This window comes from Aplidium turbinatum, chromosome 18 (genome assembly GCF_918807975.1).
Source record: "Aplidium turbinatum chromosome 18, kaAplTurb1.1, whole genome shotgun sequence".
NCBI classification, from domain to species: domain Eukaryota; kingdom Metazoa; phylum Chordata; class Ascidiacea; order Aplousobranchia; family Polyclinidae; genus Aplidium; species Aplidium turbinatum.
Window position 1 is genome coordinate 20,860,606 of NC_137489.1, and position 17,646 is coordinate 20,878,251.

At 42.1% G+C, this 17,646-nt stretch overlaps 1 protein-coding gene across 1 annotated transcript in view; it reads left to right on the forward strand.

Annotated features, from left to right (window-relative positions):
• Positions 1-17,646, forward strand: part of LOC145787127 (tyrosine--tRNA ligase, cytoplasmic-like) — a 108,753-nt gene that overhangs the window by 14,954 nt on the left and 76,153 nt on the right. The window contains exons 2-3 of the mRNA XM_082598852.1: positions 5,581-5,696; positions 17,101-17,180. Of these exons, the coding sequence (XP_082454978.1) occupies positions 5,581-5,696; positions 17,101-17,180 (196 nt within the window). The remainder of the gene's footprint in view (positions 1-5,580; positions 5,697-17,100; positions 17,181-17,646) is intronic.

Here is a 17,646-nt window from a genome sequence, read left to right on the forward strand (position 1 = left end):
ATCATCATAATCCATCGTCAGTTTGTTCCCCACTAGTGGGGGTGGCCGATTGTTTCCGCGCAGCAATTGTTTTAATCCCTTTTCTCCATTTCACCCTGTCCCTTGCATCTTCCTCCTTCAGTCTGACTTTTTTAAATTCATCCTTCACTTGTTGTTTCCACGTTCTTCTTGGACGACCGCGTTTCCTCTTCCCATCCACCTTTAGATCTAGTGCCTTTCTAAGAAAACTTCCTTCCTCCCTCCTTATCACATGTCCATACCATCTTACTCCATTTGCCCTTGCCAGTTGCTCTATGGTCTCTCTCATCTCTAGCATATCCAACAATTCTTCAGTCCTTTTTTCCCTTCTTGTTTTCACCCCACACATTGCTCTCACCATTGACCTTTCCGTTCTTCTCAGGATTGCCAGTTCACTCTCTCTCAATACCCATGTCTCGCTACCATATAGCATTGCAGGCCGCACACAGCTCTGATATACTTTTCCTTTCATCCTTAGTGAAAATTTTCTGCCATGCAACATTTCCCCACATTCCCTGAACTTTGCCCAGCCCAATCTTGCCCTTGTTGTCACCGCTGCTTCACATCCACCACTTCCATTTATCCGATCACCCAGATAACAGAAGTCTGTCACTGTTTCGATGCCATGGCAGAACTCATCATCATGGCCTTCCACTTCATTCCTTCCTTTACTGCATTTCCCACAAACAAAACACTTCGCCAATCTTGTTGCGGCTCTCTTGACATTAGCACATCTTGCATGTACCCACTTTCCACATTCCTTGCATTGCATTGAATTTCTCATCACTCTCTTGCCACATATTCCACAGGGATCTACTTTGTTCTCAACAACTGTTCCTTCTGCTCCACTCACCATCACTTTTGTTTTTTCAAGATTTACCTTCATACCCTTGGTTTCAAATGCTTCTTTCCATTTCTCAAACTTTCTCTCCAGTCCCTCCATACTATTACTTGTCAAGACCAGGTCGTCTGCATACAAAATTTCACTCAATAAGCCCTCCCTCACTCCTTCAGTTACAACGTCAACCACAATAGCAAATATCAGAGGTGACAAAACTGATCCTTGGTGTACACCAACCTTCACAAAAAACTCGTTTGAATAATTTGATCCAACTCTCACTTTTGTTCTTGCATCCTCATACATAGACATCACAGCTCTCACTAATACCTCCGGTATACCTCTTTTCCTCATTGCCCACTCCATCACTTTCCTTGGTACTCTATCAAATGCCTTTTCTAAGTCGACGAAACACATATATAGTTTTCTCTGCTTCTCTCGGTATTCCTCCTGCATTCTTCTCAATATAAACAGAGCATCCACTGTACCTTTTCCTGGCATAAATCTAAACTGCATATCATTTAATTTCACCAATGTTCTCAACCTCTTTTCTAGTATTTGCTCCACAATTTTCATTCCATGCTCTAGTAGTGTTACACCTCTATATGCACTGCAACTTCTCACATCCCCTTTTCTCTTGAACAGTGGAACAACAGTATTATGCTTCCACTCCTCCGGCATTCTCTCTCCATCTAATACCCTTTGGCTAAGTTGTAGCATTACTTCAATTCCCAACTCTCCCCTTGCTTTTATTATCTCTACGCTCACTTCTGATGGACCGGCTGCTTTATGCAGTTTCATTTGCCCCATTGCCTCCACCACTTCATCACGAGTAACCTTTCCCACTGGACCCTCCACCAGATCAACCTCTGTCATATGATCCCATACATTCTCCTTATTCATAACATTTTCCATATGTTCCTTCCACACTTCTCCTCTGCTTTCCGGGCTGAAATGCAACTTCCCATCTCCACTCCTTATACATCTTCCCCTACAATATCTTTCCCATCCTTTTTCATTTGCTTTATGAGTCTGAATACTTTGTTTTGGCTTTCCCCCATTTTATTAAGTTCCTCCTTAGCACCATTCTTCATAGCTCTTGCAACAACCCTTTTTGCCTTCTTTTTCATACTCCTATAGTTCTTTTTATTCTCTTCTGACCCATTTTTGCGCCACTGCTTGTATGCATCTCTTTTCTGTGAAATCGCATGCTTCACCTCTTCATCCCACCACCATGTGTCTCCATGATATCTCCTCACGTCCTGCGCACTCATGTTTACCAGCTCTTTTGCTCTTTTCACAAACTTAATTCTCGTTTCTTTTTCCTCCAGTTTCCACACACTTTTCACAAAAACTCGTTCTTTCTTCACAATTTTCTTCACTTTTTTCATATTTAAGTCTCCTACTACTAGTCTATGCTGCAACTTCCACGGAATTACTTTCACATTCTTCAAGTACTTTCTCTGTTCCTGCCCAACCACAATAAAATCAATTTCCGACTCATGTCCTCCTGAGCTGTAGTCACCTTCCTTTTCTCTTTCTTTTTAAACCATGTATTGGCAATACAAAGTTTCCTTTCATCACAAAATTCAAGTAGCATTCTTCCTTCCATGTTTCTCTCCCCAAAACCATACCCTCCATTAATGCCCTCGAACCCATTTGCTTGTTTTTCAACATGTCCATTAAAATCTCCTAATCCAAACACCAACTCTTTTGAACTCCGTAAATCCCATTCCTCTGCCAAAATATCATAAAAACTTTCCTTTTCTAAGTAATCCCTACCACTTTGAGGTGCATATGCACATGCACAGATTAGCCTCACTACCTCCTCTTCAAAAACAAGTACCATTGTCATCACTCTGTCACTCCTTCTAACTTCTATTACTTTCTCACATAATTCCTCTTTTACCAAGAAACCAACACCACCGATTCCTGTGTTATTTCCTGACCACCATAACTTATATCTCCTCCCATTGGCACCTAAAAACCGCGCTGACTGTCCCCTCAATCTTACTTCCTCTAGGCAACATATATCCACCCTTCTTTTTCTTAGTTCTTCACATATTTCAATTCCTTTACCACACAAACTTCCCACATTCCAGCATCCGATTCTAACACCATAATCTTTTTTCAATGTTTTTTTGTTTTCTCGGAACCCAGAGATTCGTCGCACCCCTTGCCCATCTAAGGGCTGCTGGGGACTAGGGGCCATTTTTAGCTTTTGCTGCATTTAAATAATATTTTGGAGCATAGATTTTCCAGCCGGATGCCCTTCCTGATGCTAACCACAGTTATTGGCAGTGGGCCTAGCCTTTACTTAAAAAGTATTTCCTGCAAGGCAGCAGGATTTCTAACAAGTTTTAGCCAACCAGTCGAGGTTGTTGCCCATGAGGTGGGACGTGTACCCACTTGTTAGTTTGGTGTGTGATCAAGACCAGTGTTCCCCGAGACCCATGGTGTAACAATCCATGGCGACTGCCCAGGGTTTAAAGGTGCTACTTGTACCACACACCTACCTCACACTGTTATTAATTAATTCATTCTTGTGTTACTGTACCTGATTGCGTTTAGTTTGTTGCAATGTTGTATGAAGTGGCTTGTTTGCCATCTCGACACTCCTTAAACGCTGTAACACTACGCTGTTGTTTTGTATTATCGTACTATTGTTCCGTTTTTTTTTTTATCTGCAGTTCATTTTTTGCTTTATCTGTGCTGTGTTTCTCGATAACATGCATATTTTGTTCCTAACTGTGTTTGCGTGCGGGTACGACGGTACGTGCATAACCATTTACGTACTAAGTGAGACTAAAGAGATGCCAAAGGAAAAAAAATCTCTATCACGCAGTAGGTTACGCTAGCAGTATAGCCTAAAGGCTTTTTTATTTGCAATCCTCAGTTTTGCATTTACTACAGTTCTCTTCCTGGAGCACAACAAATAGCCTAATATACATGTCAGGTACGGTAGGTATAGGTACACAACTTAATGCATGATACTCCTTTGCCTGTAGCGCACTCAGCATGGGGCTAAGGGGGCTCAAGCCACCCCCAAAACCTGCCACCAAAAATGAAGTTTTTGTATGTTCTCCATTATTTTATACCTTTTGCTTACAGATTGGATATGAATAAGACACAACAATACAACAAGGCTGAGCAATGAGCATTATAACAATATATTTTACATATTTACAAATAGTTTTAACAGTCGAACGTTTTCGGCTTAACTTGAGCCGTCATCAGGAATCCGAAAATATTTATAAAAATGCTATAAATTTCAACTTCTTGAAGGTAAAATTACATTAGGAAAAGGCAACTACATAAATAACTACAAAAAAATTTGCACTACAGGGAATGTGATACATCAAGTAAATGTTGAGGAGAATAGACGCGCCTCCAGCAAATAATTGTTTGTTTAAATTTGGGTTGAAGCGTTTGATTAATACCTTCCTAAATTTCGATGTCAAATTGGGATTTGCCTTTGTGTAAAATTTTAAATGAGTCGGCAGAGAATTTTCGATCTGTACAAAAAGAACACTCCATGATATGGTCTTTGATAGCACTTTTATTTAACCCCCTAAAGTTCAGATGCTCCTGTACTCTTGTGGTCAAATGTCTGGTGGACATACCGATGTACCATACATCAATGCCGAATCACATAGACATGTAAATTGTAAAACTGTATACGACATTTGAGCAGAGAGACGAAGGCGTCTGGGACTTTAGTTAAAAATACGAACTAAATTTAAATGTTTTGTAAGTAGGAAAAACGTCCACATCAAAATTACTGTTCACAAAATTAGTGTTTTGTTGCACAGTGTTTTTGTGCTAGTTGTTGTTTACGCACTTATTTGTGTTGGCAAACAGACAGCTAATTCTATTTTGTCATACATCACGAAAAAGTCTAGGTCTATTGAAGATTGCGAGAGTGAACGTAGGGATGAGGATGCTGATGGTGCTAGTAGCATGGGGTTCACTAGGCCAACTTGTAATCTGATTGAGAGAACAAATCCTGATGTATCGGCAACCGGTGGGTTGTGGGCCATGAGTGCCTTTAAATGTTAATCAAAGGTACGAGCATTGGCCTATTGTCACTGCCACTATTGTCGCAAATCACTCGGCTGACATTTCTGAATTAGCCCCCACCTATTTTTATTCTGGGTGCACTACTGTCCTTTGCAATCACTCAACCAGTGTGCGATCAAAAACTTAGTGACTCTGACGTACATCTTCACACAACTTGTGCTGTAATTTGCGGTCAAACGCTTATTTGACCCTTGTGACGTCATATGACTATTCCACAAACACACGCTGAATTTGTTGTTGTTCGACAAGAAAGAAAAAGTCGCAGCCCTGTGCCCACCTCTGAATTGGTAGGCATTGCTTTGATAACCTGTCAGGTCATACCGAAGAGTAGACTCACTAAAAGTGGTGGTAAACCTTCTGCTTGACACTCTAATGTACTTGGCTGTGTCTCTATATGGCTGAACTAACACTGTCTGCTTTGTAAAGTGCTGAGCAATGCCATCTGCAATGGATGCAATGCGTTAAATATTTAATTTATGAGATTACAGCATAATTTCATTGATAAGGGTATGTTATAGACATTTTTGAAAGTTAAGTTAGTAAACAAATCACAAACGTAACAACTTGTTTGTGATTGTCAATCCAAGTAATAATTTCTGAATTTTTTGTTTTTTCACCTTTACAAATTATGTAAATATTTGTAGCTTCTTCAATTCTCTGTCAGAAGATTTACCAAGCAACTTAACCCATCTTATACGTTGGCGAAAACACATCAGTGAACGGGTGAATACCTGTTCCTTTTTTCCTGCACTTCCAAAAGGTATGTAGTAGTTACTGGTGCCCACATTTATGGAAGAAGAGCAAAAAGGCACCTTGATTCAGTAGGGCGACTTACAGCTTGTTACTTGCACTTGCTTAATTACTCTGCTTGCATCCATGCATTGGTTTTAATCAAGAGCTTGATGTATGTTATTGATTTGAAATTAGTTCATATTGAGTAGGGATGGGCAATTGAGAATAATTCACTATTCCAGAATTATTCCGGAATACTAAATCGAATCCAGAATACCGAATCCTATTAACTTCTAGGCTCCAGCAACGCAATAAGTAAATAATTTCATGCAATGTTTATTTGCAAATTTAGACACAAAAGCAACACAATCAAAGTAGTTGTTTATTGTAGTGCAACACATCAAGGGCTATGGCATTCCAAATGACTGCCAGACAAACGAGAGCCGTGTTGCCAGATGCTGGAAGCTGCTTGACACCAAAAAGTAATTAAAATTTCACCAGCTATTTAAAACACCCTAAATAAGTCGATTTCTCCTAAAATACACATGGTTTTTAAGACATAAGACACTACCATTACGCATACGCAAACCTCTTGCAAAACGTTTTCTATACGAGCAGGGATTATTCACTAAAAAGTTTAAAAAATTGAAAAAACGTTTTTGAAAAAATTGAGTGGAGAAAATTTCACCAAAAAGTTTTCTGGTTCCAAGGTCAAAAAGCTTGGCACCAAAGACCTCTAAATTTCACCAGAATTTTTTAATTTGGTATCCTACTTTCCCATCTTGCAATGCTGAACGGGAGCGCAGCTTAGTTGCCGTCAAGCCGCACTGGCAAAGCATCGCTCGGAAGAAGCTGATTAGCAAGTATGCTGAGATATTTCAGAGCCAACTCCTTTAGCAGGGACATCTGCTCAATGTTGTTAACTTGTTATGCCACCAGTCAAATTATCGCAGAGTCGCATACGCACGTGAATTGAAAAAAAGCATTGCACAATAATGTGCATGTGTACAAAGCGTGAAGAAAATTGCGCGCTTAGTTTCTTTGATTGCTCATGCGGGTGAGTGACGTAGGGATGCATGATGCGCCGTGCGCGCACAACCACGTGCAAAACGTTTTTGAAAGTGCAAATGTAAAGGAAATGGAAAGAAAAAAGAGAGTAAACCACACTTTTTTTCAGTTCACTACTTCACTGTCTCAAGCTGACAGCTTGCACAAGACATGCATATCTTTAAAACCGAATCTTATTACCCGGTTTTATTGCCATTTTGGATTCGGATAGTTTAGGATCCGAATCCTTCTGGATTCGGTATTCTGAATTGCCCATCCCTAATATTGAGTAGCCTAGTTCACATACCACTGAGAAAAATTTTGATGTGCAATATATAAATGACAGTGAAACACCAAGTGATTAGTCACTTGTTCAAGTCAATTGCAAAGCTACAAACTTCTATTAAATTCTTTTAATTTTTGGATGTTGTGTTTTTGTAACAAAAAAACTGTTTGATCTGTCAGTAGACCAAAAGTGCACAATCCAATTGTAATGCAACTGGGTCATTCCACCTACGATCCTGCAACCAGTGAGCTACTAAAACCACCATCATCGGTATTCTTCTAATTTGGTTTTATGTAGATGTGTACAAAAATAATGAGATTTGAGCCTTCATAGTTTCAGAATTTGGGTGGATGGCCTAGCCAACTGCAAACTGCCGTATCTCTGCAACCACTGGGTTCATTTTGATGAAATTAGTGTCATTTTGTAGGTTATGGGCTAAGACTTTTATTTGTGCAGTTGCTTTTTTATAATATAAATAGGAATTTGGAATAATGACCTTTTGAACTTTATTAGCTTTGTGGATGACAGTTGTTCACATAAAAAAATATTCTTACCTCTTAGAGATTATTTCTATAATGTACCGGTAAGTTTGAAAAATTTTGAGATGTAAATTGTTAGTTTAACTCATCATCATCATCCAAACTCAGTTTTATCCTCACTAGTAGGGGTGGCCGATTGTTTACTCGCAGCGATTGTCTTTACTTCAATTCTCAATCTCGCTCTGTCCAGCACACCTTCTTTGTTTAGTTCGACTTTGTCAGCCTCATTCTTCACTTGTTCTGTTTGGTTGTCTCCGTTTCCTCTTTCCATATACCTTCAAAGTCGAAGAAAACTTCCTTCGTCCCTCTTTAGCACATGCCCATGCCATTTTACTCCGTTTTCCCTTGCAAGTTGGTCTCTAGTCTTTCATTTCTAGCATATCGATCAGTTTATCAGTCTTTTTCACCCCACACATTGCTCTCACCATTACCCTTTCTGTTCTTCTTGGAGTTGCCAATTCACTTTCTGAGTAGCCATATATCGATTGTATCACTCCCTTACAACGTTGCAGGCCTCACACAATTCTGATACACGTCGCCTTATCACTTCCTTTTGTTCTAGAATTATCTTCCTAATCTTTGTCTCATTATGCTTCCTTCCATTTCCCAAACTTTTCTTGTAACCATAAACAGAGCTAACTCAGCATCAACACTACATTTAACATTACAAAAAAAAAAACAATAAGCAAACATTTTCGGCTAGTCCTACTGCCCTTTTCAAGCTTAGAAGAAAAAATATGGTAAGTATTTAAGAAGTAAAATTAGTTATTCAGAGAAGAACTCAAGCAGATTACTCAAGCATATTATTTTCTTATCCCTCCATACAATTACTGGTCAAGACCTGGTCAAATGTGAGTTTGAATCCCTGTCGGGTCATACCAAAGACTTTTTAAAAGTGATACCAAATCTTCATTCCTGCTTGGCACTTAGCAGAGGACTGGGTTTAGGTATTTCTTAGACGTCGTTCGCAACCGCTGAGCACTCTGTTCTTGGGGTCTGGGGATAAGCTTATTGCCCCATGGACCGATCGAATTGCGTTCGGACAGCAAGGAGAACTCCTTTAAAAAAAAACGGCAGTTGATTAACAATATTCAACGTTACAGCCTGGAAAGGAGCCCAAATTGCTCAACAAACAAACATCAACGAAAAAAGCAATTATCAGAGGTAACAGTACTGATCCTTGGTGTACACTGACTTCCACAAAAAGCTCATCTGAATAATTATCCGAACCAACTTTCACTTTTGTTGTTTCACTTTCATACATTGACATCACCTCACTAACTAGCACCTCCGGTATACCAGTACATCTTTTCTTCATTGCCCATTCCATCACTTTTTTGGTACTTTATCTAAAGCTTTCTCTAAATAAAACCAAGCAACCACATGGCATTTAACATCGAACATTAGAGTGAACATAAAACTATAAACTACGAACGTTTTCGGCCATACTCAAGTTAGCCCTTCTCAAGTAACGAAAATAACTGATTTTACAATAACATCTACATTGAAAATAACTGATCTACACAATGAATTGAAAAACGAAATGCACAGGAATGAATCTGCAAAGCAGAGGAGAAAGGCACATCATCATACATGTGCCTTTCATTATCTTATCATCATCACATACTTATAGGACTTGACTCAGAATTCCATTTACGGTCCGCCCAAGTAGCCGCAGAGTTGTCTTGTCCATCGGCTTCGTTGATCAGAAATTGAGCAGCTGGCACAAATAGGTGTTTTGATGTCTGACGACAGGGCTGCTCGTTTGGGGGAGCAGAGATCTTGTGGTGGAGAAGGTAGTCAGGCTCCAATGCTCGTCGGCCGAGAGACAGAGTGGCTTCTTTGCGACAAAGCTCAGCAGGTTGGATGCCAACGAGAATGGGGAGGTTGTCTAATTGTGTGGGTTGCAGGCATCCGATCACCGTGCACAGAGGCACTGTTTGTGGCAGTTTCAAACTGTCGATGTTATGGCAGTGAGCACTGCGGCACCGCACAGTACTCTGCTGAAGAGTAGACAAGGCTAAGGCAGCTATACGCAAAGTGTCAGCCTTCGCCCCCCAACTGGAGCCTGCCAGGTGCTTGAGTAGCACAGCTCGGGATGTCAGTTTCTTGCGCAGTGACACCAAGTGGTATGGTATGTGAGCGATCTGTCTAGTGTCATTCCAAGATACCTTGGTTCGCAGCAGAAGGACAGAGGTTTTTCATTGTTCTGAACATGTAGCTCACGATGAGCTTCCCGATTGTGTAGATGGAAAGCTGCTGCCACAGTTTTGGTTTCGCTGAGTTTCAGTCGCCAGTTCTGGAGATAAGCTAGGAGGGTTTTCATATCCTTGTTCAACTTGTCTTCTAAGTTTTCCAATGACTGTGTAGAGTGGAAAATTGCCATGTCGTCCGCATAAGATGTTGAAAAGAAGTGGAGCCAGGACAGATTCCTGTGAGATGCCATTTTCAGGTTTCTCTACTTCATCGTGATTTGCCGGTGGTGAGGGAAAGCTTTGATTCCTGACAAGTTCTATAATTATATGGATCATGTAGGTCAGGAAACAAGTGAAACAACTGGCAGATCTTATCCGGCCCTGGAGACTTGTGCAGTTTCACTAGGTGGAAGGAAGTGGCAAACTCCTGGAGTGAAATCTCCAGAGATTGTTTCTTCTTGTGGTGTTTTCACTTGCCACAGGGTAAACACTTCCTTGCGGACAAGGCGGGATGCCTTGCGGTGCTTTATCTTGTAGACCCCGTTCTGCACTGGCTGGAAAGCGATGGGCATTTGCAGAAACGAGGCACTGGCGAAAGGAGTTTGCTGAGCACCCAATGAGGTTGTTGATAATGTTCCATGCTTTGCGTGCCATGCCATGAGTGGGAGAAGTCGATGGTTTGAACAGGTTTGTTCCATCGCTCAAGCTTCTTAAGCTGTCACAAGCTGTTATAACCCAGTTCTTAAATTAAACCCAATGGTCCTAAGCACTCATGTCTACGAAATCCTTTGCTCTATTCATAAATTTTGTTTGTTATTTTTCTTTCCCAATTTCCAAACGTTTCTCAGATAAACTCTTTTTTTCTACTTTTTTTTTTACTTTTTCCCTATCCAAGTCTCTCAGTAGTCTATGCTGAAATTCCCATGGTATTCGTCGTCGTCGTCGTCTGAGCTTCTGGGGCCGAGGGTCTATCCTTTTACCACCCCAGATTCACGATGTTCCCGGACTACACTGGAAGGCTGCTAGAGAGCAGCCAGTCTTTAGTTTCATCATCCATGACGCGCAGACCTTCCACTCCGTTAGGTGGCTTGAAGATGGTACAGTCATTGATGATGTGGTCTGCGGTCTGTTCCTCGGCACCACATTCACAGGAGGAGGAAGAAGCCATTCCCCATTGGTGCATGGTTGAGCGGAAAAGGCCGACGCCCATACGGAGACGGTTGAGGCGCACCCACGCCTGTCTCTGTAGTGTCAGGCCGATTGGGCGTGTGTCGGCGTCGGGGATGAATGAATGGAGTCTGGTGGTGCTTGACCTCCATTCAGAATTCCATTTATGGTCCGCCCAAGTAGCCGCAGAGATGTCTTGTTCATCAGCTTCGTTGATCAGAAGTTGAGCGGCTGGCACGAATGGGTGTCTTGATTTCAGTCGGCGGGGGTGCCCGTTTGGGAAGGCAGAGATCTTGTGGTGGAGAAGATGATTAGGCTCCAGTGCCCGTCGACCGAGGGACAGAGTGGCTTCTTCGCGACGAAGCTCAGCAGGTTGGATGCCAGCGAGAATGGGGAGATTGTCCAATGGTGTGGGACGCAGGCATCCGGTCACTGTGCGCAGGGCGCTGTTTATGGCAGTGTCGATGTTGTGGCAGTGAGCACTGCGGCACCAGACAGGTGCACAGTACTCTGCTGAAGAGTAGACAAGGGCTAAGGCTGCTATTCGCAAAGTGTCAGCCCTCGCCCCCCAGCTAGAGCCTGCCAGGCGCTTCAGTAATGCAGCGCGGGATGTCAGTTTCTTGCGCAGTGACACCAAATGGTGGCGGTATGTGAGCGATCTGTCTAGTGTCACCCCAAGGTACCTTGGCTCGGGGCAGGACAGAGATTTTCCGTTGTTGTGGACATGTAGCTCACGATCAGCTTCCCGATTGTGTAGGTGGAAAGCTGCCGCCACAGTTTTGGTTTCGCTGAGTTTCAGTCGCCAGTTCTGGAGATAGGCTGAGATGGTTTGCATGTCCTGGCTCAAGGTGTCTTCTAGATTTTCCCACGACTTTGTGGAGTGGAGAATTGCCAGATCGTCCTCATAAGCGTATTTTGCGGAGACCGTGGTTGGCAGGTCGTGGGTGTAGATGTTGAAAAGAAGTGGAGCCAGGACCGATCCCTGTGGGACGCCGTTTTTCAGGCGTCTCAGTCTGCTTCGCCGTGGGTTGCCGGTGGTGAGGGTGAAGCTTCGATTCCTGACAAGTTCCATAATCATATGGACCATATGTCGGTCAGGAAGCAGGCGAAGCAGCTTGCAAGTAAGGCCGCGATGCCATACGGTATCGTAGGCAGCTGTGAGATCTAGAAAGACAGCGCCGGCCTTCTTTTTTGCCTCAAAGCAGTCCTCGATGTCTTGGGTCAACAGTGTGACCTGATCTACAGTGGATTTTCCGCGCCGAAACCCAGCTTGCTCTTTTGGAAGGAGCGGGTCGATGATTGGGTTGACGCGGCATAGATCAGTCTTTCGAGGATCTTGAAAGGAACACAGAGGAGGGATATCGGACGATAACTCCTTGGGTCCTCTGGTGGCTTGTGAGGCTTAGGGATCGCAACTACTAAAGCTCTTCTCCAGATTTTTGGGATTGTGAGGTGGTGCAGGCAGGAAGAGAGGAATCTACGTAACCAGGACTTTAGGGCATGGCCAGCATGGAGCACAAGCTCAGGGCAGATCTTATTGGGCCCTGGAGACTTGTGTGGTTTCACTAGGCGGAGGGCGGTGGCAAATTCCTCTGGAGTGAAGTCTCCAGAGATTGTTTCTTCTGGTGGTGTTTCCACTCGCCATAGGGCAGACACTTCCTTGGCAATATGTCGGTCATGTCAATATATGTCAATATGTCAATAAGGCGGGATGCCTTGCGGTCTTTTGTCTTGTACACCCCGTTCTGCACTAGCTGGGAAGCGATGGCATTAGCAGAAACGGGGCACTGACGAGGGGAGTTTGCTGAGCGCCCAGTGAGGTTGTTGATGATGCTCCATGCTTTGCGGCTTGAGTGTGAGAAGTCGATGGTTTGGACAGCTTCGTTCCACCGCTCAATCTTCTTTGTGTCCAGCCGCTCAAGTAGTCTGGTGGCGGCGGTGTTTGAAGCAGCACCACTTGTGGCGGCTAGGTATGAGCGGTAGAGAGTTTCACACTCAGAGTCCCAGCATGGTTTATAGCTGGTTCGATGGCCACGTGGTATTGTGGCCTTTGCCGCAGTTATTATGGCATTGCAGAAGTCCTGGTATGCCTCGTCTGCGTTGCATGTTTCAGTCGGTGGTAACTTTGCAGCAGACTCATTGGTCAGGAGGCTGTATTGATTCCAATCGGCTTTTTTGAAGTTCCATCGCTTCACCGGTGAACTCGGGACAGGAGCCACAAGTTTTGGGGCGGTGATGAGGGACGGCCGGTGTTGGGACCGCGGGAACTTCTCAAGCACACGTCTGTCTGGAAGAGAGCTGTCGACACTCGCGAAGGCCAAGTCAGGGTTTGTCCCTGTTCCCCAGCGGCCGGAGTGAAAACTGGCTGGTTCCTTTGGATTGAATAGGAGGGCAAGATGGTTTGTAGAGGCCCAGTCAGCCAGCAATTCTCTGTCGCTGCTTGTGTTGTTGTAGCCCCAGTCGATGTGCTGGCAGTTGAAGTCGCCAGCGTAGAGACTGGGGGAGGGGAACGTTGGAAGGGATGATGGCAACATTCGCGAGGGTGGGGACTTGTAGATGTTGACGATGTTGTAGTCTGAGATACATATGCACACCCACTCAATGTCGGCATCAGTTGGAGATTGGTCGACAAACGTCCACTTCAGGCTCTCATGCACAAACGTGGCAATGCCGTGCTTCCTGCTTAAGGTAGACCCGGCTAGCGTGTAGTTGGGAATGGCTAGCCTATCTGCAGAAGTGCAGTGGGTCTCCTGGAGGAGGATGACGAGTGCCCGGTTGGTATGGGCAAGCTGCTCCACAACTTTGGTCTTGCTTGTTGTGTAGCCTTCTATGTTGAGCTGCAGAATGGTGGGGCGTCTGAACTTGCTATCAATTGCCCCTTGCAGCTGTGCCGTCCGGGTGGAGGCTCTTTGTTGACAAATTTCGTTTCTCATCTGGTTGAAAGCAGATGGTACTCACAGGATGGGCACGAGGAGCCATTTGTCGTCCATCCCCATGGTATTGCTTTTATATTTGTCAAGTACCTTCCGTCTTCCTGCCCAATCAAGATAAAATCAATCTTTGAATCATGTCCTTCTGAGCTATCTGTCACTTTCCTTTTCTCTTTTTAAACGAAGTGTTTGCAATACAAAGTTTCTTGGCATTTGGCAAAGATTCTTCCTTCCGAGTTTCTTTTCCCAAATCCAAACCCCCATGAATGCTTTCCAACCCTTCTGCTTGTCTTCCAACATGTGCATTGAAATCCTCTAACCCAGTGGTTCCTAACACGTTTTTAAGGCGACCCATTTTTAAAAAAGTTCAGTTCAGTAAAATCTTGCGACCCAAGCAAATTGTCATAATATTTTAAATGCCATACAAGATTGCTTTGCAAACAAACAGCACTACAGAAGCAGTAACTTTTTCCAAAATAAATGTGTTGATCAAATCACTAATGAGATAGCTGTGCTCACTTGCTGTCAGTAAGTTTTTGAAATCGAGGCGTTATTTTACTTAGGCATAGCCTCATGTCAGCCTCAACTTCCAGCCGGTTTTGCTGTTTAGTTTTCAATGCACACATGGTGCTAAATCCAGTCTCACAAAGTCAAGTTGTTGCATATGGCATCAGTTTTTGATTCACTACTTTTGAAACTGTGGGATACACTTTGCACATGGAAGCCCAAACGTGGATGTTTGCAGAGTCTTTGGGGTAGCCTATTTGTCTTTGGAGGACGCAAAAGAAATACGATTTTCTGCTGTCGTTATGTCCATAAACTGTTCAGCAACATGAATGGAAAGTTGAGGCAGATGTTTTCTAGCAAATGCATGAATTATCCAATCATTTTGGCTATTAGGTGATAGAGATTCTCCATACTAGTGTACAAATTTTTTGGCAAGCTGTTCTAGTTGTCCAATTATGATTTGCTTAATATCAACTTCCTTGTCCCAACTATATTGCGTCAGCTGAAGATACATAAATAGTACTCATCTCTGGTGACATAACTTTTCCAGAGTATTAATTTTTGTTGTACTAAGCAGAAACATTTTTGCGGTGTGGTCCATCAGCGTAAAACCATCATTGCCTTGCATAGATAAATTTAGAGAGCCAAATATATCGGCAAGGTAAGCAAATTTTACATTGAAATCTTAGTTGCAAAACTTCTCGGCTAATCCCACACAGTCCTATTGCCTCAGGAAGATAGCAATCTCCTCCCGCAAATCACAAACTTGCTTCAGGACACGACCTCGTGACAACCATCGCACTTCCGTGTGCAGCAGCAATGCTTGATAATCGGAATACATGTCATTGCACAAAGACAAAAACAAAGGCCGATTTAGTAGCCTTGCTTTGATGAAGTTTACACACTTCACAACATCATTTAACACTTTGTGCAGCTCTTGGCAGCTTTTTTGCAGCAATGGCCTCTCTGCGGAGAAAGCAATGAGTTCATACAGCACTTGGGGCTTTGTCTTTGAACTTGCGTTTTACCTCACCAGACTTGATGCCAGCACTAGTCTGGTGCAAGCACATTTATCCCAAGGAATGCAATTCTTTGTAAAGAAATCATCCAACAATTTAAAAATATCTTCATCCTTGGTGTGTAGTTTCAGAGGTTGTATTCATGTTGGGTTAATTAAGTAATTTTTGTTGGGTTTACATTTAATAGAGGTTTACATTTAATAATTATAATAATAATAACAATAATGAAAACGAAAACTGTCAAAAGTTCTTGCACTAGGAACATGCTACAAAGCTTTCCGATGTCTCGACATGAAACGCTTAATGACTTGTGTTTATATTTTCCAAGATACAATATAGAATATGCCTGAAAAACAAGCGACCGAAAAAAATAATCAGGCGACCGAACTTTGGGTCACGACCCATGCGTTGGGAACCACTGCTCTAACCCAAACACTAACTCCTTCAAACCCTGTAAATTTCACTCCTCTGCTAAATCATCATTAGGAACATTAAAGGAATTGCTTTTTAAATAAACCTCTACAATGAAAGCCACCATGATAAAGATTTCTAAGAATGTTTTCTTTATCCGAAAACGAAAATTCCCTCTATAAACTTATTTGTAGGTTTGATTATTTGTTGCAAATTACTAGCCTCTAGCCCTTCGAATCCTTTCGGACAGTTTTTTGGCCTGCGATCGTCAAAACATTGCCGACCTCTGGTCTATCACTTGTCAAGATATTGGATAGGTAATACTGTATTTTTAGTCACAGTTTGCAAAGTTTATGGTATCCCTAAACCAGTGTTTTTTAACCAGGCCTATGGGTCCCCAAAGATTTTACAAGGTGTTTTTCTGCAACCCATGATTGTATGCCAACCAATAAACAACAGCAAAATGCACATGCAAAGTTCCACACTTTCAACTCGTTAAAATGACTACCGTACCTTGAATGTCTCAGATGAATCTAAGGACAAGTTTTGTACTAGTTGCATCAATAAAACTTTTAATTTGTTTCGTTTTTTATTTCATTCAGTTTCTTTGAGTTTGCATTGATGAAAAGCTCTTCTGACATTTTGCGAGATCATCATGTACCGCTTCCTGGTTTTCTGTTTTTCTGTTTTTTTGTTTCTTTTATTGTGCAAGGATAGACTTGCCAATTTTACCGGCACAACTTCCATATGAATTAAGTAAAAAGATAATCGATGAAAGTGGTTTCAACAACACTGGGTGATCTGAGGTAGAATGAACTTTGTACAAACTAAGAGTGTGGTTTAGTTCCACAATTGTGTAAAAAATGCTAAAACTATTATGGAACTTTTTTTGATTGACGAAAAAGATGTCACATAATTATACGTTGTATACCTATTTACTTACTTCTACCCTGAAGTTTGTTTTCTGTCTTATCTCTCAGTCCCAGGTGTTCTTCTATTATTATTGTTTTTTTAAACAGTAGCAGTTTCTTTGGTCACTAGCTTCATTGTAATACTATATAATTACAACAATGTTGCAATGCTGGACTGTGCTTTATATGATATACCTTACGTAGTATTTGACTCTGTTTTCTTGGTGTTTGTTCTCTGTTTATGGTTTCCATTGGTAGTATTCTGTTTCCTTTTTTTCCACTGTATTTATTATGTAATTTATCATGTATGGTGAAAAAGCACTCATGGTGCTGCTACACCATTATTATTGCTGTTGTTTAATGTACTGAATTGTATGTAGTTTTCGTTACAGCTTTTCTAATACATCTTGTTAACTTTAGGATTACAAGCAAACACAATGTCTGCAAATTTCAAAATGTCAGCCGAGGAAAAGAAAGAATTGATAACAAGAAATCTGCAAGTATGCTGCTTAATTTGTGAGCATCTAAGCTGTTGAAATAAAAAATAGGAACTGGGTAGTTTTTTGACAATGTTGACAAGTGGGTTGATTAGTGTTAAAACTGTATAACCATCATCTAGTAGCTAGTGACCAAGGTAGCTGTATGTGGTCCCCTATGATTAATAGAAACATTTATAGAATTGTTTGGATCTATGCCAATTGCCAGTGAAACGGGCTGAATTAGTCTCCAGACACCATCTATCACATTATGGTTAGAGCTCGACCGATATATCGGTCAGCCGATATATATCGGCCGATATCTGGTGTAGCCGATATATTGTATCGGTTATTTTTCGCCGATAAACATCGGCCAGCAAAAGCAAACTCAAAACCAGCCATACATGCCTTTAGAAGAAACACAAGTTGCTCAAACGTGCTTGCATAGCACGAACAATTGTTTCGAGAATATGATTTCCCGCCCATTCTA